The sequence below is a fragment of the Ischnura elegans genome, chromosome 8 (genome assembly GCF_921293095.1).
Source record: "Ischnura elegans chromosome 8, ioIscEleg1.1, whole genome shotgun sequence".
NCBI lineage: Eukaryota > Metazoa > Arthropoda > Insecta > Odonata > Coenagrionidae > Ischnura > Ischnura elegans.
In genome coordinates this window covers 113,757,699-113,784,021 of record NC_060253.1, presented here as the reverse complement: position 1 = coordinate 113,784,021, position 26,323 = coordinate 113,757,699, and the positions used below count along the sequence as shown (strand labels likewise).

General features: G+C 41.5%; 1 protein-coding gene across 1 annotated transcript in view; it reads right to left on the bottom strand.

The window, feature by feature from the left end:
* Positions 1–26,323, bottom strand: part of LOC124164280 (potassium voltage-gated channel subfamily H member 4) — a 561,414-nt gene that overhangs the window by 9,144 nt on the left and 525,947 nt on the right. Inside the window, exons 16-17 of the mRNA XM_046541531.1 lie at positions 25,791–26,049; positions 17,596–19,442 (exon numbers count right to left, since the gene is read on the bottom strand). Coding sequence (XP_046397487.1) covers positions 17,596–19,442; positions 25,791–26,049 — 2,106 coding nt within the window. The remainder of the gene's footprint in view (positions 1–17,595; positions 19,443–25,790; positions 26,050–26,323) is intronic.

Genomic DNA, 26,323 nt, shown 5'->3' with positions numbered 1-26,323 from the left:
TTGATTGAATGACGTGAGAAGTATAGCATTTTTTTGACTCTACAAAACTAAAGTTTAGTTCTATAGTTGTTCGCTTTGTCCACTTGAATTCCAAGAAGATTAAAGATCCAAAAAAATCGTTGATATAATTTTTAATAAAAATTACAAAGTCTCCGAAATCTTGCAATTTTGGTGGGAAAGTACTTTCCCAATAGCACACATGTTTAGCAAGAGGCAATTTTCTCCAGGCAGTAATACTGTAACATGGAGACGTCAAAACCTGCTGGCTGAGCATGTAGAATAATTGGTTTTTCTGCTTGAGAATTTGAAAGGGCCAAATATTACATGATTCATATGCGTAGTATGTAATCTTTATTACAGCTATGAAAATCTCTGTACTGAGGGCTCTCCCTTGTAGTTTGGATATATATATAGTGTCGACATATTATGAGTGCGAATATTCTAAAGTAATACCTATCATGTAACACCACTTTTTAGGTATGTTCTGTTTTGAAATTTAGCTATTATATTTTAATTACATAGTAATGATATGAAAGATGCTTTTGTCAACTGACTCTTTCACAGAGTAATATTTTTAAAAGTGGTTTTCTTGTTGCCTGGAATTAAGTGATATTTTTCTTGGAGCCTATGGCATCAGAATCGATGGAATCGGTATCGGTAGAATCGGAATCGAAATGCCGGAATCGGAATCGGGATCGGAATCGATAAAATTTTGGAATCGACCCATCACTAGTACCTATATATAATTGTTATTCATCATGGGCGTACCCAGCGAGGGGCAGGAGGGGGCAGCTCCCCCCCAGAAGCAAAAATCGCAACTCTCTCTAAGGAAAATAATATTTTTTCAAGCAAATAATTTTAAAAACTAATAAAGAGATGTTAGAGTTTCCTTTAAATGTTGGTTACAATCACCTTTTCCACGCTTAAATCTTACCTACAACTTGATCAACCATGCCCCCCCCCCCTAGTTTTGATCCTGGGGTACGCCCTAGTTATTCGTACCAAAGTGTTAAAATATACCAGTGTAATAGCACATTTGAGGTGAGAGTGAAGTGAGGATTACACTTACGAGTTGACTCGTATTCGATCGACTTACATTGAATCGAATGTGAGTTTCGACTCCACTTGGATCCTCTGTTGTGTCTACACGTCTAGCACTGTCGATTGCACGTTATCGCAAGTGAAGTCTTGTTGTTGGCGGTATTTTTGTATCAAGCATATAACCAATTATTCGTTTGTGGCGATGTCTATTAACCGAAGGAGAGTCGCGCTGGGACTAGTAAGTGATAACAGCAAAGTTTTTTCATGTGATGGGAGCGATAAGGAGATGAAAGGAATAGTGAATAATGGTAATATAATAAATTATATGAAGGTGTATTACGTTTTACATTGAAGGTTCTACCGATTTCTGTGGAGCAATAATTCTCACTTCTCGTTCTATGATTGCTGTGGGAATTTGGCCGGTTCCTTGTGGAGGAAGGGTTAATCTTCCTATCATACACTTGTTTCGTGTCTTGAGTATTCGGCAAGGAGTTTACAATAAATAGCTGTGAGAAAGAGGATTCAATCAATTCAATTTTTACTTACAGTAATATGCATAACTATGAAACTAATGGAGTCCACTAATCCAAGAGATTTCTATTTGTGTAGCAGAGTGATGTGATTTACTCTGTCACACGCTTTAGAAATCAGGGGTGCCGACTTACAAAAACTATTGGGGGGGCCCAAACCGGGGATTTTGCCCCGGGAAATATTATAAGCAGTGAGTTTTAAGTTTTTAAGCATTTTAGAAGAGTCATATGATCAGCATTAGAGCCCTGATAACTGGAATCTCGATATCTGGACACTCCGGGGAAAATCAGCAAGCCTGACACATTTTTTCCTCACACCCATGACGAATTTTTGAGGGGGCTCAGGCCCCCTCAAACCCATGGAGTCGGCGCCACTGTTAGAAATGTCAGTATAGAGGACATCAACATGCATCAATTTGACAACCATCCTCAAGTCCTTGGATTAAATAGTAAAAACCAAAGGCATTCATGCCTTTAATATTCCTCGATAAACTTTATGGTGTTTGCCTCGGTAAACGGTATCCTCCGGGAACTCATATTCCCTCCTTTACCTCGTCCGAGTATCGAGAACCACAGCAATCGATAGTGAACTCGGCCGGAAGTTGATATGATACACGTCCGAGTCGGCTAGTACCAACGAGTCGACTCGTACGTGTAAGAGCAGTGGTGTCACATTTATAGCTATCGATCTATCGGTTATAATCGATTTAGTCGTACATCGATTTCCACCATCGATACAAGATGTCCACGTAATGCTTGTTTACGCCCATAGAGTTTATATTACTATAAGACAGAGGTTTTGGGGGATAAACCCCCCCCCTCCCCCCCAGAGCTCACAGAAATTTTTAAGTTAAATGTATTTTACTTAATTGCATTAATATTACTTATGGAATATTCTTAGGATTAATAAAATATCCCTCATAAGGCCGTAAAAATCACCATTTTGAACCATTTATCTTTTTTTTTCCGGCGGAAGGCTTCCGCACCTCCCGCTAACCCTGGCGGGTATGCAATACCCCAAGCACCCCAGTATTAGTTGCACCTGTAACCCCCCCTAGCCTTAATTCCTAGCTGCGCCCCTGCTACAGGAGGCTCCACTGCGGGGCAATTGCTACGTTTATGTGAAATCAGTCTCTGCACATTAATTCGCACTCCAACTTAGTGACCTGCAGTGATACAAGGATCGATAGACTTAATTAGTGTTTTTGTCATTGAATTCCCTTCGTAATTCCATTAGAACCGATTTTGTCGTGGACTAGTGGCTGTGGTGTTCGACTCCCACGCTGACGTTCTGAGACTCATCAATGACTCTGTTTTCAATGATAATTTCTACTTTTTCTTTTACATAGGTCTGCAACACTTCAAGCCTAGTTTTAGAATCGTTGGCAAAGAACCGCTGCAAACCAGATAGAGCGAGCCAGGGAGGGAATGGGTTCTTCCTCCGGAGTTGGGGACGGTCAGTCAGGCGGACGGGATCTTTTCACGCGGCGATCTGTCACTCATCTAACAAGAGGTTCCAGAGAAGTGTCTTGTTGGTAGATTTTACTTTTTCTTTCAAGAAAATTATCAATTTTGATCATCTAAGAATACAGATTTTCCTGTTGTGAGATTTTCCTACTCGGCAGGGTGTTAAAAGTTCCAATAATAACGAAATCCGGTTCGAAAACTAGGCTGAAAACGTAAGAATAACTTAACTATATCATTTTGCGACATAAAAGGAAGCCAAATACATTTGTATCTTAATATTGTGTCGTGTTGTGACACGAGATGCTTCTTTGGGAAAAAATGGGAAAACATCAGATGTCGCAAGTGTTAAAAAACATTTCCTCGCACAGAATTAAAATTATCAGTAAAAATCATAAATATATAATGGTGAATAGCAGGTTTCTGAAAAAGAAAAAAGTAGAAGGAAATTAAGAAAAAAAGTTACCACCGGTGAGAATTGAACACGGAATTTCAGTATGGTGTCCTAGTACTTTAGCCAATGGACTATATTCACTAACATAATATATGGGCCTAAACGTATGTTTTGAAGGTACTACATTGCACTCATAAGTGTTCACCTGCGTCTTTTTAATTATTAGATATGAAATAAAGATTAATATTAATTTACTGAGATTGGATTTGAGCAATAAAATATTACATTCAACGCATAGTGCATCCCCTACGAACTAATACGTATATGTTTACATGTATCCTAGCGACTGGAACGCCTCTATTTATTGCGACTGGTGGGAATCAATGGAACCTTGGGAGTGGAGAATCCTGTGTAGAGTATTTATGTTTACGCCCATGACTCTTATATAAGGACCATGCTTGCGCCATAGGGAGTCCTATACTACAATCGCCACTCGCATGGTTTGTTAATTGTTGTGCGTCCGTTGGGCGAGAGTGAAAATGTTTAAAGTTATTGTTTTCGTGGTTGTTGGCCGTGAACGTGGCAGTTGTGAATGTGTCGTCGTCTACATAAGAAGGGTCTCAAGCCGGCGCTGCCTGAGGAAGCCATCGACGGGAGCCCGACATTCAGGTGAGTGCAGGTGATTTGGATAATGTGGGACTCCCAGCGCATATAAAAAACACAATCGACTATTAATACTGTGGTATCGCGCGCACAGTTATTGGTCCTTCGGGCCGGATGCCTATAGGTATTGAACCCATTGTCGGTAGTTTTCGTCTCGATTCTCAGGAAGAGGCGGCTTACTTGGTATCGAGTTTAATTGGGATTATCGTTTTCCTAAGCTTGTCGTTTGTATATGATGGCACGGATTAAGGATTTACTATAGTTAAAGAAGAGCGTTCGTGGCAAAAGATTATTCGTATCGAGGAGTTCGCTATTAGGATCGAAAGGGATCCGGGTGACACGAAAGATGTGGCATTATTCAGGGCAATGACGGAGGGAATAGGTGAACTTAGTTCGAACTATCCTGAAGTAATAACGAAAATCATCTTGCATTATAAGGAAAAGGATGTTGACCAATCTGCTAGTTTTCAGGCCAAGATAGCGCAGTTCGAGATTGTGTACTACAACATTAAAGCGATAATATCCACGGCACTTCATGTTGAAGGATCAGTAGCGGATACAGAAAAAACTCAGGGGCGCAAAAGACGTCTTGAGTTACCTTTAAAGGTCTTTACTTTTATCTTTTTGTCTTTAAAGGTTTAATACTTTTATCGTAATAAAAAATAATCATGTCACATGCAAAGTTTAAAAAGGTTTTAATTAAAGTGATTATGTTAAAATACAAGACCATGCCATCTAATCATATAAAAAAAGTTAAAATTGTGGTTCTGCAATGTTTGGCAATACGGGCGGCCCCACAAGGGGTGGGGGGAGGGGCGCCCCGCCATCTGTATCCGCCACTGTGAAGGATCGGGGTTAAATGCATCAGGTTCCGCCTCTGTGACCCCCATATCCGGCGATGGGACGTCGAGAATTGCGTTACTCAAGTTGAAATTGGTCGAATTTAATGGAGATCTTATAACATGTCAGAGTTTTCATGATATCTTTCTGGCGGTTATTCATAATTCGACCGAATTATCGGATGTTGAGAAATTTATGTATTTACGGTCGTGCCTTAACCACTCACCTGGGTATGCCGTATATATTCGTCATGAGAGGTGTAACCCTCAGTGGGTATGCCGTATATATACGCCACGCCGATTTAATGTTCATTTGCAATGGGTTAGTTGTGATATTCCATTACACACCTACTGCAACTCGTAGAAGGCTTCATTGAGGTCACTTTCTGCCCGGTAGATGATACGTAAGACCTTTTTTTTTATGTACTTATGCGTCTCGAAGCATAGCTCTGTCGCTGCATTGCGGGTTGCATTCTAATTGCCCCTTGACGTATTTTTATACCTTTATTTTCTCCGATTTTATTGCCAATGTATCTATTATTTTCACTCTCCTGCATGTATTTTATTGAAAGCTTTGCTATTTGTAAACGCTCCGTGCTGCTTAGGTCATAATTACCGATCCCATTCTCTTCACGCCTTTTCGGTTGATATGATCGAAGGAAGTAACTTTTTTCGCCGCTTGTAGCATACCGTATAACAGGATAAACTACAAAGTGGTATGAACACGATTAGCTGGCAAGTGCAACCATCTGAGAATGAGGTTTTCAAACGGAGAGACTATGTATTGTAATCCAGCCTTCTCTCTAGATAAGTCTCCTCTGCGTCGGTCATAATGACTGAAGCGGCGCCGCAGTGGGTGAATTGGTCGAAAATACGGCGGCAAGGAGCGTGTTAGAGATCTTTTACATTTATACAAATGCTGCCTCTTTCCTTGGCAAGTAAATTGTATGCTATGTCGACGGCATAAGCCACAAGAAAGACTCATTTATTTCGTACTCTTCTCTACTCTGCAGTGTGTTTTTTTCTAAAGACATTATTGTTTCTTTACCCTTGTAATCCTTCGCAGTCTGCTCGATTATTCTATGTGAGCGGAGTAACTGATTTTGATATTTTTAGCTACCTAAGTTGTCCTCAGTTTTCCTTTGAGCTTCGGAGTGGAAAGTGTTTCGCGGTTTTGGGGATTTCTTGTGTGAATAATTAGTGAGTTTTTCGATAAATGTTTTGAAGTGCTCTCGCTTCCAGAATAAGAATAATTTCCATAAGGTTTGCTCACATATTCTAATATGGCTTCATCTAGTAAAAGAAAACGATCTGAACCAAGTGCAGAAGAAATTATAAACATTTTAGAAGAGAGCGAAGATGAAAGTGCCTCTGAGTATTTGGATGACGATTACGTAAACACTGATATTAGTGATAGCGAGAGTGATGAAGACGACGATCTTTTGGAAGAGGAGGTTACCAATCAACCTGGGTATCCTTACGTTTGGAGTGAACGAGAGGTAGTGCGAGAGAAGTTCAGTTTCTCAGGTAAATCTGAATTGAATGTGGATGTTGAGGTTGAGGATGACATCCTAAAATGCTTTGAATTATTTGTGGATGAGAATCTGTGCTCGATAATAATGGAGCAGACAAATATTTATGCTCAGCAATTCCTTGCGGCAAATGTTAACCTGAAGCCGCGATCTAGGGCACGGAGTTGGGTTGAGACAACTGTGAATGAAATAAGAGTGTTGCTAGGAGTTTTTATTCTACAGGGTATTGTACTGAAACCCGATTATGCGATGTACTTTACTAAAAGAGAAAGCATCGCAACTCCCTTTTTTTCTAAAGTTTTTAGTGAAAAACGGTTCCTTCTCCTTCTGAAATTTTTACATTTTGTGGACAATAAAACTTTCAATGCTGATGTCAGCAATAGAAAAATTTTTAAAATTGAACCAGTGCTACAGTACTTGAAAAATAAATTTTCATCAATTTACTCGCCCAATCAGGCTATTGTTGTTGATGAATCTCTTCTGATGTGGAAGGGTAGACTCTCTTGGAAGCAGTACATTCCATCAAAGCGTAGTAAATTTGGTATAAAATTTTTTGTGCTTTGTGAAAGTGAGTCAGGCTACATATGGAATTTTTTGATTTATACGGGAAAGGACACAATGTATTCTGACAAATATGAAGGAGAAAATGTCACCGCCAGGATCGTACTTGATTTATCCGATGAGCTTCTAGGTAAGGGGCATACTATATATTTAGACAATTGGTACACTAGCCCTAGATTAGTGGACAAGTTATCCGAGAATAGAACGGATGTGGTTGGGACGATGGTGTCAAATAGAAAGGAGTTTCCTCAATCCGTAAAATCTGCCAAATTGAAGAAAGGAGAAATTGTGGCGGCATTTCGTGGGAAACAGATGGTGATGAAATGGAAGGACAAAAGAGACGTGATAATGGTGAGCACGTTTCATGGAACTGAAATGTCCGAAACCGAAAAATGGGGTAAAAAAGTGGTAAAACCAATTGCGGTACAAGACTATAACAAAAACATGGGAGGCGTTGATAGAAGCGATGGACTCATGAATATGTACAAAATTGCCAGAAATCGACCAAAGAAATACTACCAAAAAAATTTTCGGCACTTGTTGGACATGGCAATGTTGAATGCCTATGCGATTTACAAAAAGAACAAGGGAAAATTGAGTCGAAAAGATTTTCTAATCTCGCTTGCTGAAATTCTAATAGCAAAGTATGGAGTAGATGCCCAAGCACCCCAGGGAAGGCCATCTAAATCCCCTAAGCCTTCTCGCCTTACCGAGAGACATTTTCCTGATGCTGTTCCCCCAACAACCAAAAAGTGCCCCACAAAAAGATGTGTTGTGTGCTTCAAAGAGGGGAAAAGGAAGGAAACAAAATATTGGTGTTCAGATTGTTCTGTTGGCTTGTGCCCTGCTCCATGCTTCAGATTATATCATGTTCAAAGTGATTTCTAAAAATATATATTCATTGAATTTTTAAGTAAATGTTCTTTTGTAAGACATATGCACTATAAAAATAGATGCGGAGCTAATTTGAAGCAATGGTCATGATTTACCGCACCATTTATTTATAATTTCATTTTTCTTCGTTTATACTTCAAACAGTTTCATTTTTTTAGCGTTTATTTGATATTAATGTAAATTGTGAAGTGTTTTTTGAGTAGAGATGAAGTATTGTAATCATTGAAAAATTTTTACCATAGAAGAGGAAAGAGGAAAAAAATGTGTGTAAGGTGTGGTTGTCTACGTTGCCCCTTGATATGAAAAATTTTCGAACATTGTAATTTACTTGTTGTCATTTTTCTAAAAATTCTGCAACCAATATGTTTACAAAAATTGTTAATATTCATTCTATGCGAATCTATTCATCACTTGTACGAATAATTCTGGTCTTACCCTTTGTAGCTTTTTTAAACAATTAATGTTTATCATTAAAATTAATTTTTAATCCACAAATGTTCAACATTTCAAATGAATACTGAAAATATTAATACTATATTGAAAAAAATAATGAAACGTTTGTGCTTAATCTTCTTACTGCAAAAATAAAACTTAAATTTCAGTGTAAAATTAAATACCCACCGTAGGTTGGACATGGGAAAATTAAACACCCAGATGAGTGGTTAAAGGTGAAGCATTGTCGTTGGTATCCTCTTTGCCTCTTGCGAGGGCCAATTACGCGGTGGCATGGGATTGTTTAAACGCTACTACGAACCGTCATTGTTGACGGAAGCGTATTTGGAGGCATTGTTGGGTTTGAAATCTGTCGAGCGTTCCGCCGAACAATAGCGGACATCTTCTACATTGTTGGTGGATTACAGAGGTGCATTGGGGGCGGTGGGGCATCGTATCGAAGAGGGCGGTTCTCCTATTGTTCCTGTTACGGAAAAAGTTGAGTACAGATCTGAGAGAAAGTGGGAGAAAGAGGGGTCAAGGTCTGTTAAAGAATTTATTGCATTTTTGGTACAAGAGGCGCGAGTATTGGAAGTTGTTAAGTATGGACCCACAAAAGGCGGCTCACCTGGCCTAAGAATATCAGTGATCCATAGCGAGAAAATTATTAAATCGTTTGGGGCCAGGATGAGTACGTTAGTGACATGTGCATATGGTGCTCCCGCTTCAGTGACATGTGCATGGTGTGGAGCGAAGCACCCACTACCTTCTTGCGGAAATTCCGCGAGTTAGCCAGCAAAAGAAAGGTTTCGGGTGGCGAAGGAGAGGCGCCTTTGCATAGGGCATTTGCAGAGTGGGCATTCAGTAAAAACCTGTCGCAGACTAAATCCTTGTCAACACTGCCCATGCAAACACCATTCCTTGCTACATTTTAGGACGCGTGAGCAGGATGAGGCCAAGGGAAATGTGATGAAGGTTGTGGAAAGGTGGGAAAGCGCCGAAGGCAGACGACTCCGATGAGCATGTAATCAACGATGGGGTATCGATGACCTTAACTGCGCCTGTGGATTCGTTTGTTGATTCATCCAAGGCTATCGGGGTGAATTTGAACCATGTTGTGTTACTCTCCACCGTGGTTGGTCGAGTGCGATACCAAGCAGGCAATTTCAGCGGGTGAAAATCTTGCTCGATTGTGCGAGTCAAAGTACATTCATAAGTAGAGCATGTGCTGAGCGTTTGGGGTTGCCAACTGAAAGGACAACCACGTCCATTTTCGGTTTAGCCCGAACCGCGGTGGGTGTGGCGCGCGGTAAAATGACCGTCGTATTAGAACCAACCTCGAAGGGCGGACCTTTAGAAGTTGAAGCCTCGATTATTGAGAATATTGCGTGGTGCCCTAAGATGGAGGTACGAAGGAAGCAGAGGCATGCTTCCGTAATCTTACCCTAGCGGACCCACTGTATTATTCGCCAGAGGCTATTGATATTTTGTTGGGTGCCGAATGGTTGGGCACTCTAATGATTAGGAATACATCAGCAGGTCCAAAGGGTACGAGTCCCATCGAGATACCCTGGGGATATTGCTTAGTGGGAAAGGCGCATCAAACGACCGAAAATACTGACTCATTTTGATTGGCTGTTGAGTCACAATTGGATTACTGTATACGAAAGTTTTGGGAGGCAGAGGAACCTCCAATCATTTTTTATCTGAGTGAGGACGACAGGAAATGTGAATCTCTTTTTTTGCAGGCAACGGTGCGCAGGGAAGAATCTGGTCGTTACGTTGTGGAGCTTCCTTTTCGAAATGATGCGCCGCTCTTGGGGAATGGTCGAAATGCTGCATTGCGTCGGCTTATTCGACTTAAAAGGCGTCCTGATAAAAATCCCAAACTCAGGCAATACTATAATGCCTTCATGGCATATTACGAGTCACAAGGTCATATGATTCTAGCTTCCATGACACCAACAATTCCAGAACCGGTCTATATCCCACATCACTGTATTTATCGCGGGGAAGGCGCACTGGGAATATTTCGTGTGGTCTTCGATACCTCCATGAATTCGAAAAGTGGCCATCATTAAATGAGGTATTGTATACTGGGCCCAAAATGCAGTTGAATATCGTAGATGTTTTGTTAGCGTTTAGAATGCACAATGTAGTTGTTATCGCGGACATCCGTCAAATGTACAGAGACATTGGTATCAGTGAAAGGCATTATGATTTTCAAAGAGTGTTTTTGAGGGCAAGTAGTTACTTTCCAATTGCTGAATATAATCTCGCAACTCTAACATCAGCACCGTATTGGCAATTAGAACGTTGAATAAACAAGTGTAGAATGATTGGGTTGCCTACGCGGGGGCATCGCAAGCCCTTAAAAGATATATGGGCGACATTGTGATATCGGTAGAGTCAACCGAGGTAGCGGTCATGCTTACAGACGAGTTGATGAAGCTGTTGTCTTTGAGTGGATTTGAATTGCGATAATGGGTGAGAAATTGCTCTGCTATATTAGATGGTATACCTTGGGAGCATCATGCCCAAAATGTAGATTCCTTTTCATTTGAAGAAAACGTAGAGGACTACGTGGGGAAATATTAGGGGTCATTTGGCAGACAAAGCTGGGTGGCTTCTCGTTTAACATTCAGTATTCTCCCGGGGCCGTAACAAAAAGGGCAATTTCCTGGTTGTAATTTATCGCACCAGTTTTGTTCGTTGGGAAATGTATTATCCAGTAGTTGTGGGAAATAGGGGCGGGATGGGATAAAGTCCCACCGAATGGCGTGTTGAAAGTATTTCGCCGAGACCTGCTAATGCCAAGTAAGATTCCTAAGATGCCTAAGGTTTGATTCTGCAGTGAATGTTCAAATTCATGGCTTTGCAGATAGTTCAGATAAGTGATACGCAGGAGTTGTGTATTCTAGAGTGACACATAATAGCGGGGGAGTGGTAGTAAGCTAGATAATGGCAAAGTCAAAGGTAGTGCCCCTTAAAAGAGTTTCTGGCCTCGTTGTCAACAACAACAATATGAATGCTAACCTTATGTGTTACCTTAGAGTACATAGTTGCAGTGGTTTAATAAACTCCGCGCGTGTTACTACGTATCATCCAAATTGAGTTGCAGTCATCTGCATTGGGCTGAATCAATGGCTATCTGTCAGTGCGGTGTTTTGTTTGCCTTTTGTGGAATCCTTCCAAATCTCTGGAGAGGGTATCAAACGATAAACTTCTTTATCAGAACCTGGGTGAGTAGATTTTTAATAATAACATTCATATTAGTTAGAAGTAAAATCTGATGCTTTCCCGGCGAATATATTCGAAAAAGGCTATTCGGGCTTCCAGCCGGGTGGTCTCCCTCCATTCTGCCGACGTTTTGGAACACGAGTCGTGTTCCATCCTCAGGGCTAATTTATCAAATCATATTTTTCTCTGTGAAAGCGCGATTCTTCTCAGCTGGGATATCTAAAATAGGGCGATTCTTCTCAGCTGGGATATCTAAAATAGGGATAAATTAGCCTAATGTACAGATTCCTGCCTTGAGTCAGCGCGCTTTTGCAGAAAAAATAATGCGAAAAAATTAATGTGTCGATTTTAGCACAGTGATGTTTGAATCGTCCCGGAAATATGATTAGGGAGACAACAGTTTTCGTCTCCCGGCGCCCAGGTGCATATTGGTTGAGAATACGTTCACGAAGTAAAGATCATGACAAAAAGAATGCGCTGTAAAATTTTGAACCATGGTAGGCTTAAATGGTAATATTTGGAGCTCCTTATATTAGTTTTGGCGTTAAAACTGTTTTCTTTGTCCTTACTCTGTCAACTGCTATCCTAACGCCAAAAACTGATCTGGAAATTGTATTAAAATTATTCTACAGGAAACACAATTATCCAAATGATATGCATAACGTCAAAATGCAATGAAATGTCATGGAGTTATTTTAATGTAGGTCTACTAGAGTTTAGCGCGGACAATACACGCTCAAGAAATCCACTGGATAAAAATAGCTCACGATGGAATAAATTTAAAATCTGGCTTATAGAAATTATAGTAATCTACTCAGCAAGGTGCTAATGAAAGAAATATAAGTAGTTCAGCGGTTGATACCCTTCCGAGGAGACAAGAAGGATTGCACTATTTGCAAATGCAAGGGAAAGAAAAGCCTATCTTCTCTCGTTTTATTCCTAACAATTAAAATTAAGGGTTTGCAGGTTTTTATTTAATCTAATTAAATCTGGTTCCCAGCTCAAGAAAAGTAATTTCGCCATGTTTTACTGTTAAAGAATCAGCTAGGAAGGTTTTAACCACATACTCTGATATGGATACATATTCAGGCGTGCATGAGGGAGTTGACTAGTGCGAAAGACAAAGAAGAAGACAGGGACAAAGAAGACTTTCAAAATCTGCTGTGTAGTTGTTTAATTGTTTAATAGAATTTTATTAAATATTATAGTTACGAAGTAAGTGTTTTTTCGTTCCTACTCTTTCCAGTTTCGAAAGCATAATTTTTGTGCAAGTGGATGACGCATGATTTCACTACTATAGGCTTTATATTTGTATTTTCCATTCCTACTTTGAATTAAATTAATGTTTTACCAACTCTTGACCAGCGTCAAAATGCTGCTTGGGTTTTGTTGAAAATAGGTACTTAAAATATATTTATTAATTTCATCTAACTCCATACATATGATCTTGCTTCTGGTAATTGGTACTTCAAATTCATCTTGCACTACTAAGTTATTTCAATGATTGTATGTTGGTTTGTGGAATAAGTTTGTGGACTTCATATAACTTCTATTTGCTGTTCCTAGGTTGATTCAAACTGGAGCCTTTAATGTCTAATGAATATATCACATTTGGGATAAGTCAATACAATGGTGGGCCTTTATGTCTAGTGTTGGGGATACGTCAGCTTCATGTTGGACTTAAATCAGTATCATGTCGGGCTTATTTTGCCTTCATGTCGGATTCAGGTCGGGCCTATGTCGGCTTCATGTTGGGCCGGTGTAAGTTGGAAGTCGGGCCAATGTCGGTTTGATGGCGGTCCGACGTCGCGACGCGTCCTCTCTCGAATACTGTTAGTCTACCGAATTCCATGCCAGACCTGTGGGAAAAACTACATCGGCGAAACAGGCAGATCAGTCAAAACACGCCTAGAGGAGCATAAGAGAGCGATTCGACTGGGGCAATCAACAAATTCCGCGGTAGCCGAACACGCAGCGCTTGGCCACACAATCGACCTCAAGGAAGCCAAAATCCTTGCCAAAGTTTAAGGTTTTAAACAGAGACTCATCCGAGAAGCAATTGAAATATCCAAAGAGGAAAAGAACGATTTCAACAGGGACACCGGCATTATAATTAGTCGTACTTGGCAACCCGTAGTGAGAATAAACAATCAGCAATCCACTCCTCCAACCTCCCGCTCCCCTCCCCCCACCACCTGACACAGATAACTATATAAAAGAATTTAAATTCTCAACTCTTCAGAATCCCTTGAGAAAGCGACCAGTATCGGCCGGGAGACGTTGGAGCCACCCAAGAATTAACGCGGAGACATAGTCCAAAAGTATTTTCATAATTTTATGATGCATAAATGTTTGATTTAAAAAAATTGAAAAATTATCTATTTGGACAACTAAACGAAATCTTGTGATATAGGCAACCTTGGTTGTTAAGAACAATTGAACTATGCACCTATCGCTGATGTAAGCCCTTAAAGAAAGCCCGTCACTACGAGGTGCTATTGGATAAGGCCTTTTAGAAAGCCCGTCACTATTAAATGCTACTAGTTAAGGTCTTTAAGTGCGGATGAGGATCTGAAATACCCATAGGAGTTTACCAATTGAGGTGCTTGGTTCAAATTGCTTTAACCCTAATACGGGCAGGGTGAGTCTCTTGGACTCATCGCATCACATTTTTGAGAATTTTATTATGTTATTGAAATGTCAGCATGTTGTAATTTTTTTACTTCTTCTAATGGTATATTTCCTATAAATTAGAGTAATTCAAACTTCTTTCGGAATCAAAGTAACTTAGAAATATTTTTTCCCTGAATTCCCACAAATCCGGGCAAGGTGAGTCTGTTTGCACGAAATGTAAAAAGTAATGTGCATTTTACAAATATTTGGTTTGAATTGTCAAAATAATGTAAAATTATCACTATGAACATGTAACGATAAATATTTGGTGTTTTATGCAGTGAAAACAGAAACAATTAGTCAAAAGAGTCCACTGTACTCGCTGTTTGACTATGCATGAAATTAATAAGTAATGTAAAACTTTTGATAAACAAATAACAATTTTATGTTATATGATTCTAAGGTGCACAATACGTACAAATTGATGTGAAAAGTAATATTTTTCACTGTTTAATAGTTTAAATTAAAAGCAAAAGTTAAGAGAGTCCATTGGATTCACCTTGCCCGTTTACGTCAGAAAAATATGTTGCCCGTATTAGGGTTAAACGGCTTGGTGTACTTAAATATCCTAATTGACACATCTTTGGAATATTATAGTAACTAATTTTTAGGTCAATGGGGTAGTTTCCTTCATCAAAGAAAACGAAAGCCATTGATTGCGATTCGTTACCCACCATTACTGTATTCATAATATAAAAATTATTTCGTTTTAGAAATACCGGTTTAGACGAATGGCAATGGTCCATTTTTATCCTCATTTGAAAAGGGCCAGATTGGCGCCCATGCGATGCCACTCCACGTGACGTCACAGGGACCTAGTTTCTATACGAGAAGATAGGAGTTATACGTCGTCTTAGGTTACCAATGCATGCATGAGGCGCAGAGCTCAGGGAAACATGTCTTCATAATCGTACGCAGGTTTCCGCGGTGATTACTTGAGTTCAGCATTCTTTCGGGCTGCATCCGCGTCCGTTGTCGAAGAACCACAACAGTTTCGCCAGCTCTCCTGCCAGCGTCCTCAGGTGAAGGAATCCTTCACCTGATGACGCTGGCAGGAGAGCTGGCGAAACTGTTGTGGTTCTTCGACAACGGACGCGGATGCAGCCCGAAAGAATGCTGAACTCATGTCTTAATAATCACTTATTAAAACTGGCTAAGGTCGGAAAGTTTTCTTCATTTGATAAGGTATTAATAATACTTATTTAAGCCCAGCGCTACCAGCCAGCAGGGTACTCAGATACCCGCTAGCAGCCTGCGTCGTATCAGCGCTCAAGTCGCCTCAAGGTCACCTCACAAGGCGGCAGCGGGAACCAGAAATAAGTCACACGGAGAAATTTCCAGACATCCATACTTGCGCGTCGCGTTTTCGCGGGCTAGAAAATTTTCACTTTTCATTTAATCGCGAAAAATAGATATCGTCATTTAAAAATCTAAAAGCGTGAAATCCCACACAGAAAATAAACATCTATTAGATATATAATAGATATCTACAGATAGATAAATAGTTATCTAATAGACATCTATCATAGATATCTATTAGATATATTATTGTCAAAATAGCAGCAGTTCTAATAGATATCTACGGTAGATGTCTATTAGACATCTACTGTAGATGTCTATTAGATGTCTACTGTAGTTGTCTGTTAGATATTCCATTATCTGTTTCATACTTATCTATATTTATAAAAAAATTTCTCATGACTATGCTTGATGCAAGTAACATTAATGAAAAAATTGTCGCCGTATGATCAAAATGAAACTACAAAAAAATACCGCGACATGGCATTGAACTTGTGTTCCCCACTCCGTAGCCAAACGCGCTCACCATTACACCAGCTGATTTTGATGAGGAAATCGTGCTTTTTTGAAATATTATAACAATTGTTAAAATAACACTCGGAAATAAATTAATTACAGCCAAACTAAGGCCCATTCAATGGAATCATACATATATTCATAGATGAAAATAGACAATATATAGATACAGTTGGCATAGTCGCCACGCATCGTTCTACGCGTCGCAGAATTTTTTAAGTCCGCCATCACTCCAGTAAGGAACCAAAAAATTTGTCCCTAAATCAAATGTTATATCGCTTCCATAGCTCATGAATCGCGTTTTAAAACACACTTTCGGAGATGTATCCAAAATCGCCCCTTATCACCTGCACATCTAATAGATGTCTAATAGATATCTATTAGATATACATTTATTCATAGATGAAAATAGACAATATATAGATACAGTTGGCATAGTCGCCACGCATCGTTCTACGCGTCGCAGAATTTTTTAAGTCCGCCATCACTCCAGTAAGGAACCAAAAAATTTGTCCCTAAATCAAATGTTATATCGCTTCCATAGCTCATGAATCGCGTTTTAAAACACACTTTCGGAGATGTATCCAAAATCGCCCCTTATCACCTGCACATCTAATAGATGTCTAATAGATATCTATTAGATATACATCTATTCATAGATGAAAATAGACAATATATAGATATCTATTTTCCGTGTGGGATACGTACTCCAGGAGTAATAATCTTTCGATTTAGGCAATAAAAAATAATGGGAAACCACCCTAATATTGGCCAATTTTCTATTACTATACGCAAATATGTAAAATAGTTGAATCTTTATCGACGAAGTATTGAAAAACATATTAACTTGTTTGAAGATTTCGTGCTCAGAGTATTTGTTGTCTATGTGATAATAATAGTTATGATATATTTATTTTACGGGTTTAAGCCCATTTACCACATTACTAATGATATGCATAGCCAAATACAAATAAAGCGTTATATGTATGCATGACTGACCATTTGTTACCCTATCAGCAAAAGCCATTCTATTTCCTCTCATAATTATTGCTACTCTTTGCTATTTAAAATTCAAAAGTAATTCCATTGGAATTGAGTGGAGAGCTGCGTCATACCAATCCTAGGATTGTTGACCAGTGATGATGATGATTTCCATTGGTACAATTTGTCACCAAAAACTGTTGGTGATGGTTGGTACCTACAAATAAATGCATTTGAGCACTGGCTGCCTGTAGGGGCACCAGTGGATGATCCAAATTGCACTCTGAAAACTTGAAAGGGACATTTAATGCAGGTGTATGGGGAGCAAATCAATGGAGACGGATCATTGCGCCATTAGATATTACTGTTGAATGGGTATCACTGGAAACATGATTCGTAAAACAGATGACAGCATTTTATAAGTAACTAGAGATGGGTCTTCAAATATGTCAAGCCATTAAGTTAGTAATTTAGTAAAGTTAATGGGCCTAATGTTATATATATATTTGAAATATTTTACGATGAATTTTTCTCACCTCTGCCATTGAAGGGAAGTCCATGCTGGTAGATTGGCCGGTGAGGATAAAGATTTTGACCGATGAACCGGATCTGATGTTGAACGTGACATTGCCGGTCTGCTCCTCGTTTTTGTTTTGCTTGGCAAGCTCATGCCGAGAATCTTAAGTATCCTATGTTTGTTGGCGACGACAAATGATGGGATCCACGAGTCTTCTTCCGTCTGCGTCGAGGCGGTGGACGTGATGCATTGATAGGGAGCAATGGCGGCGGGTTGCACGTCAAGTGGAGCTGTCCATTCTGATGGATGGCGATGGGAGTCACGGTTGGGGGAAGAGAGGTGTGGGGTTTCCCAGGGTTGCTCGGCCGCGTTGTTGGGCACAGAAGGCGGGGGAGATTTTTGTGACATCACGGAAAGGGAGCTGGAATAATTTGCCAGAATGGATGTATATCCAAGCCCTTGTGGGTTATTGGAAGATTCAGATGCGAGATGATCACAGGAAGCTGTGGGGTGAAGTAGTTTGGCGTGAGAGGCACTTAGTGTGGGAAGAGAAGGTGTTTTATTGAGGGGACCTTTAGATGACTTTGGAGTGGGAGACTTGTGCTGGCGACTCGCCAGACTCAGGCACGAAGACGAGTGTCTTTTACCGTGTTTTGCACACGGTGACCGGGGTTGAAGGTTTTTGGCGTGTGCAAAATCGCAGCAGCTGGCAGAGTGGCTTGGATCTGTGTGGACATTGGACAGACACGCACTCGGTGGTGCTCGCGGTGGAAGCCTCTCGTCTGCCCTTGTTGCGTAAGACGTCTGATTGACAAAGGCTTGAGGATTTGATTTGGGACTGAATCTGTTGTGGTTTTCGGGTGCAGGAAATGACTTCGACAGTGGGACGGGAGATTTTTGGTGACTGAGGGGCAAACTTCTCCGCTGCGAGGCCAATCTGTGATCGGAGTGGAGTGTGTCCGACGGTTGGGAGGTCTGCTGATGCCGTGGCGACGCGGTGGGAAAGGGTGTGTGGGCGACGAGTGCAGATGGGATGGAGGGCGGAAGTGGCGGACTGCAGAGGGGGTGGGAAGCCAGGCGGCTCACGTCGCATGGATACGTGTTGCTGTTGGCCCATGTTGTGGTGCAAGTGTACGAGGGGCTGGTGGGCGAGGAGCAGGACGAGGAGTGGGGCTGCGATGTGGCGGCATGGAAGCGTCCGTCCAAGCGGTGGGAATCTGCTGCTGATGATAATGGCCTGCCAGTCAGAAGATTGGCTTCTGCATCCCAGGGGTTGACAGTTGCGCCTGATGCATCGTGCTTGTCCCCTTCGAGTGGCCTTTTAACGATACTGTCTCCCACTTTACCATTGACGTTTGCGTTAGATTCCGAAGTGATCACGAGGATATTGGCTAGCATTGGCTGATGGAATGAATTAGTGGGACTGCCAATGGCGGTGCCGTGGTGGCATAATTTCATCGATTGAGAGGCAGCGTGCTGAGAGGATGCGGCTGCATTGAGCGATGTGGCTGAGCCAGCAAGAACGGGCACGGAGATGGGAGGGGTGCTTTGGCCGATCCTGGCGGCCCAATCGGGTCCATTCGGCATCGCGGACGTTGTCTCGGAAGTTCTTCGTGAGTGTCCCTCGTCTCCTGACGTCACCAAGAACATGTTCGGAGGCTGCGAGGAGCAGCGCCTGAGCGGTGCCTCGGCCGCCGTATTTGGGGAGAGCAGGTTGAGTGTGGGGTGCGAAAGGGCTGGCTGGCCCATTGCGGAAGCCCCGCTGCCCGGGGAGGGCGTCCTCTGCCGTTGGATGTGTCCGGAGCAGTGCAGGCAGTTGTTGGAAGAGTGTGCCAATGCTTGGAGGACCTGCAGGGCGCTTCTCACCTGCGAAATTTCAAAAATAGTTATTCACCCATTATGGCTGGGCAGACTGCAGAGCAAGTGGCCTTCATGCGTATAAATAAAACGCCAAAAATCTCATTGATTCTCTAAATCATTGACACAAAAGATGACCAAATTGTCAATTGGTGGTTTCATATTTTCAGAGGGTCTCAATTGTAACGGTTCAAACCGCGAGAGCCGCCCGCTCGCCTCTCGTTCGATATCTCCCCGTACAAGTGATTGTTAACTCTCCACTCCCCCAAAATAGAAAATTGCCCCTACGGAGACTTACCGTATCCGGGCTTAAAATCAAGTTCCCCAATTGTTCGTGCCTGCACGCACACTCACTTACAACAGGATTTAAGGAAATCGTGGCAATAGCAAAACAAATAACTTCAATGACATCCCTTTTACAATTGATTTTTAATAACTGAACTACCATAGGTTCCAAAATTGACACTGACACTAAAGTATTCCCCAAACACACACAATAAATCCCCGTTCCAAAATCCATCGGCGTCACCTCCAACATGAAATATGCACCTTCGGCTTCTCTTTCAAAATTACAATAGCACTTTCTCAATGATTATAAAAAAATGATGTTTCCAACAACAAACTATACCCACGCTCTTTGACGAATGAGCAACGTAAAAAATAGTGACATCAAACTTACACAAAAAAAACTTTCCGTGCAAAGCAAGTATAAATTGGGCGTTAGTCTGGTCACGTGGCCACCCGTCTTGAAGTCGGGCTCAATGATCCGCCAAGTGACACTAACATTCAGATATTATGCTCAAGCTTCACCACGTGCCGCACTTAAGTCTTGCAGGGCCGTGACTAAGACCAGCTAACAGTAAATTCACTAGGGCCTTATTGTGGGGAGTACACTTGGGACTTTCAAAGGGGGGAACAATCTGGACACAAAAGGATCTATTCGGGCTTTGGTAATTTCCAAGCTTACTTCCTTTATCCGATGTTCTCGCCACCCCTGAAGAGCTGTCCTCGTATCTGCCTCCTCCACGTGCCGTAACTTGGCTGCTGCTGCTTGTCACTGAACACCACTATTTGACTTATCTCGTGTCAGACCGTAGGAGAGAGAGAGCTATCCTTCTCGTCTCTCCCTTTTATAAACTCTGCACTACCCACAATCACCTCTGGTGCACCACAACGCCCTCTTTTTCCCCGGCCGAAAGGCGGGTTTTCAAACGCATTCCGGGAGAGAACCACTGCGTCGCCTCTCCCGGAAATCCACTCTCACACAATTTCACATACATAAAAAAATATACTACAATAAACACAAATAATAAACCCTTTACATAAATCTAGTATAGAACTCCTTAAACAAAAAAAATGCTAAAATTGTGAGTGTGCGCGCAGACGTAACCCCCCCAGCCGCGATGTTAAAACATGATGCGTCGGGCCGGCTCCGGTCCGTACCGCTACACAATATCAACCCTTTTACTGCCAGCCCATTTCGGGTGGGATGCGCGAAGACTGCCAAGGGTATTCGTACGCAGGTTTCCGCGGTGATTACTTGAGTTCAGCATTCTTTCGGGCTGCATCCGCGTCCGTTGTCGAAGAACCACAACAGTTTCGCCAGCTCTCCTGCCAGCTGTTTTTAAATCCATATTGTCGACTTTTTATTACCAGCGAGGGTCACAATGGGGTCAGAGGTCATAGAGGTATGTTTTGAAATAATAGGAAACAAACAACAAAACAACCTTCGGTTGGGGACATTAGTTTTCCTATTGTTTCAAAACATACCTCTATGACCTCTGACCCCATTGTGACCCTCGCTGGTAATTAAAAGTCGACAATACGGATTTAAAAACAGCAAAACTGACTTGGGCACTCTTTAAAACACATTGTTACACTCTTTTGCTGTCATGGTGGGCCGATTTAACTCTATGACCCTTGACCCCCATTATGACCTTCGGAGGTCAAAATATCAACAATACGGATCTACGAACAGCCTAACCGACTTTGGCACCCTTCAAAACCTATGGTTTGACCCCTTGGTTTTTATGATTGCCCGACTTTTAACTCTATGACCTTTGACCCCCGTGGTGACCCTCGGAGGTCAATTAGTGAATAATACGGGTATTTGGACAATACCAATGACTTGGGCAACCTACAAAACCCATGGATCGACACGTTTGTTGGTATGCTATTCCTTTTGCCCCTTATGACCTTGACGGTGACCTTACTGGGTCAACGGTTGAATATTCGTAAATAAAAGTGTTATTTTCGGTTTTCTCGTGTCCGAAAACCTAAGAATTGACATATTGGTCAATGAAATTCACACTTTTGTTTATCTCGATTTTTTTAACATTGAAACCCCATAAGGCAAATTCAAATTTTTGGTTTGGACCCACTTTGTGAGGTCAAAAGGTCAAACTTGTAAAATTTTGCTTACACTCAACAAAACTTAGGACCTTTCCCCACAAGTGTGACAATTTTCATGAATATTTCTCCATGCAAAGCTACTAAAATTACAGGTCAAAAATGACACACGACCCTTGGGACAGTCTGTATGATAAAAATTCTTGCTATGGTCCTGTATCCCCAACCGCTTATTTTCCCTCAGCTCCCAATCGTAGCCGGAGCTGCATCCGGGCACAAAACACCGAGATTTACCCATGATATTTCGTAAATATCTTACTGGTGGAGAAATACTAAAAAAAACACCAAAATCGGTGAAATTCTCGGCTCACAGAGGATGATAACAGCCGATCACTCATAAGCCGCCACTGACAACAAGCCAAATGAAGGGGATGGTAGTGTCGGTCGCGCCACAAGTGGCAAAAGTTGGAGTTTGAATTAATGCGCGGGACCCGTGTTCAAATTATGACTGCTGCCGCCACCTAGTGGGGCCTCCTTAGTAATGTAAACTCTATGGTTTTGTTAAAGAGGTTTTAGCTAAGTTTGTTGCGAAATGTTAGCGTATATTCCTTTTAATTGGTTTGTAATATTTCAATCGTCTCTCAACCAAGTGCTTTTTCGAATTTCTTATATTTTAGCAATTTAATTTCTAGTTTTGTATTATTAAGAACAGGTCTATTTAGTTTATTCAAACGGTTACCTTGGGAATTACTTGGGAATTATTTTCAAAATTTTATTTGAAGTATGGTTTACGTACATAAATCAGGTTTCGGTATCATCTTATAATCACTATAGATTTTAATTTTTGTTACTTATTCCGATTCCAATTTCGGGACTTTGTCCAATAACATATAATAATAATTGTTTATTAATAAGAATTCTTACGGGTGTTAACCTAATGTACAAAAAGTGTAACATAAATAAGAATTTAGACATAGTGTTACATAAATAAGTATATATTAGAAGCATATAAACATCAATAAGCATTATTTAACACGTTAAAAAAGTAAAGGGTAGCAAAAGATAACATGTGATCGGTATAAAAAGTTATAAAATAACTTATACATATATAAGAGGCATATAAACATTAATTAGCATTAAAATTAACGCCACCTTCTCTTTAACTAATTTCTCCGTAATTATTACACTTCTATTAACGCAATTTCATTATTATAAACAAAATAAAAATTAATAATTATTAGAACAAGTCTCAAAATATCAACACTACTTGCAAACAAGTACTATCCCTTGTTGACAGCCATGATGCCCTTTCTCTGATTTCTTCCTGAAGACGCTTTGCACGCTTTGAATCATGGGAAAAGTGGGGCGAAGGATGCACTCCTCGATGCCTAAATCTGGCGGCCGCGTTAGCTGCCTAAATTCCCTCCCTTATGCTTGCTAACGAGTTGGGACATCCTTCCAAGATGGCGTCATGGCTAAATTCTGGAATTGGCATAGTCAAATGGCCGATTGGGACACGGCTGTAGTCTCCCGACCCAAGTCTGTAAGCCCCCTCAAGCGCCTTCCGGCGTCCCAGACGGGCGCTTCAGCTACCTCCCCCTCAAGCGCCTTCCGGCGTCCCAGACGGGCGCTTCAGCTACCTCCCCCTCAAGCGCCTTCCGGCGTCCCAGACGGGCGCTTCAGCTACCTCCCCCTCAAGCGCCTTCCGGCGTCCCAGACGGGCGCTTCAGCTACCTCCCCCTCAAGCGCCTTCCGGCGTCCCAGACGGGCGCTTCAGCTACCTCCCCCTCAAGCGCCTTCCGGCGTCCCAGACGGGCGCTTCAGCTACCTCCCCCTCAAGAGCCCGACGTATCTCTTTCTCCCACGGAGAAAGTGCGTATCTCGACAGTGTTTTGTTGTATTTTCTCAATATGGCGCGTTTTCTTTCAAACCATAGAATATTATTGCTCGTATGTGAGGTACATTTAAGAGAAGTGGGGCAATAAAGACTAGTGAGAAATTGTTGCGGGATATTAATAAACCGTTTGAGGCGAGGGAGGAAGACATTAGCGGAGAAGAAGGTAGTCCTATCCGTCCTTCGATGGCCCGATTCTCTTCCTGCTGAAAATCCATCACCAATACTTAGCTGGAGAGCCTTAAAAACAGACAAAAACACCGCAATCCTAACAATAGTCTGTTGCTCTGCATTCTTTTCGTCTAAGTAGCGAGGCTTAGATAGCTAATGCTAATTCAGAGAGCGCAAGAAAAGCACTTTTTTAAATATTGGAAAATAACTTCTAAGCAGTTACCTATGAAAAGCAATAGATAGTTAGAGAAACACAAGGAATGCCCTCATTGGTAAAAGAAACTTATGACAATGTGACAGAGTTTCGCCATTTCATTGGTTTCACTAATTCGACCGCTCAGCAAAACCGTCTGCACACAACATGTGAGATCGCGAATCGGTTCCGCTGTGAACACATACACAAGCTATAATGTACTTCAATGATAAATGAATATCCACAAACTAAATACTAGCACACACCGTAAATATAAAGTGAGATATAGGCAAATAAAATCATGAAAAACTGGAAGTCACTACCATTCTTTTATTCATCACGAACAACTTACAATCACTGAGCTCGTTATGATGAAAACAACTATTTATTCACTGATTTAAAGGCAGAAATTAGCCCACGAAAGTGACTCATGTGACTTTTCTCACTATCATTCGTTAATATACTAGAAAAAGAAACTTCACACCCAACTTTGATCTTGATAGCTTGATCGTGAAATGTCAATGTACCTACGATGAACAACGGAGGTGAACACGCCACTGACAATGTTTACATTGCTGTCAGACATTAATCGATAGGGTAATAGCACTGTTTACAATTCAATCACGATGGAGCACTGATAATTAAAACTCTTAGCCGATATTTTTCAACCTTTCCAAACTTTGTACATTGCAACCACTGGCACTGTGATTATCAGCAGAAGATTGACGGGAGTTGTCATGTTGACATTAACACAATTTTGGCACAAAAGATGTTTGTAGAAATATGCAAGCAGCGAGCAAAAGTTGTATTCACATTTGAAATATACTCTTAATTTTCAACTTTGGTGAGGTTGTAATTGATACGAAATGAAGAATTTATCATGGTGGCAAGCAAAATTTACCGGCACTTGAATTTAGCCTTGCAAGCGAGGAATCACTGTGCGCGGTCAAAAAAGTAGTCCCGACTTTAGTATGTCATAATGAGGTTATTATGGATTCAATTAAGAAAATATTTGCATTACTGAGTTTGACATAAAATTACAGACATTTTAAAATTGCACACGATTAATTTATCTGAAAATCAAGCTCCAATATCAGATTCGCCTTAGAAATTTTTCATACTGCTCATCGGAGCGAGTTGTCTCCCATCCGGTCGGGAGAAACAGTTTTCTCTGCCGAGGTACAGACTTGGGTCGGGAGACAGTTTTGGGCGAGAACTCTATCTCCCAAACGAGGCGCCCAAAGTTACAGACTTGCCCCCTGGTGACATGAGCGTACCTTGCGTGACTCATGTTCTGAGGTGCGTTGTTGGGCGGAGGAGGGGTTTGGCGTATGGCAGGGGCATTATGGGAAAGAGTTACGATCATAGGTGTGTATGTATGACTTTGGTGTGTAGTTGGCGAAGATTCACTCTCATCCCCTGCCAGTGGCGGATCCAGCATAGGAACAAGTAGGGTAGTCTCCCGTTGTGGGGGTCCGAAAAAAATTACCACTCTATCTACTGTAAATTGTCATATCCTGTAATTGGAAATCGAAGTGCTGTACTTGAAAACCCCGCCGTGAAATACTGAAGTAGAAGTATCGGACTATGGTCTCCTGCAAATCTCTGCCTCCGCCGAGATTTGCACCTGGACTCACGGGGTGGGAAGCCAACAGTCATGCCAACACACCGACACGATTCCCTACGTGCTTAATAGTATTTTTAGTCTTAAATGTGCAATTGCATGCAAATGGGCAATAGAAGGAATTACCTCTTGCGAGAGCAGGGCGACGTCCTCTTGCAGCGTTGTGGCCGATGGCGCGCATTCGCTCTTCACTTGTTCTCGAGGCGGCGTGGCGGCAGAGTCCGCTTCGCGGCCATCGTGGTCCTCCTCGCTGTGTCTCCTGGCTCTCCTGTTGTGCCGTCCGACGCCGCTGCGAGGGGAGTTATCGCTGGAGTGAGAAGCGTCCTTATGCCTTGCTGGCACCCTGCCAATGCCATACTCAAAATGCCTTACACCCTCAGCAGCCCTGCCACGACAGCGTAAACACAGCCATGTCGACAAATTGGTACTAATATCAAGCGATTCCTCACATAGAGAACTTGGAATATATGCATAGGTACTTATTACTTAAGAACTTACTCAATTCTCATCTTCATAAAGCCTTGTTTTGACGTGCTTTCTTTAGTGTTGTGGTTCTTATCCAAGGGACAATATCTTGGATTGGCTTTAGCGGAGGTCAACCGCGATGGTAGGCTATACGTATTAGCTACTAATACTACGTGCGGTGCTCTTACTTAGAG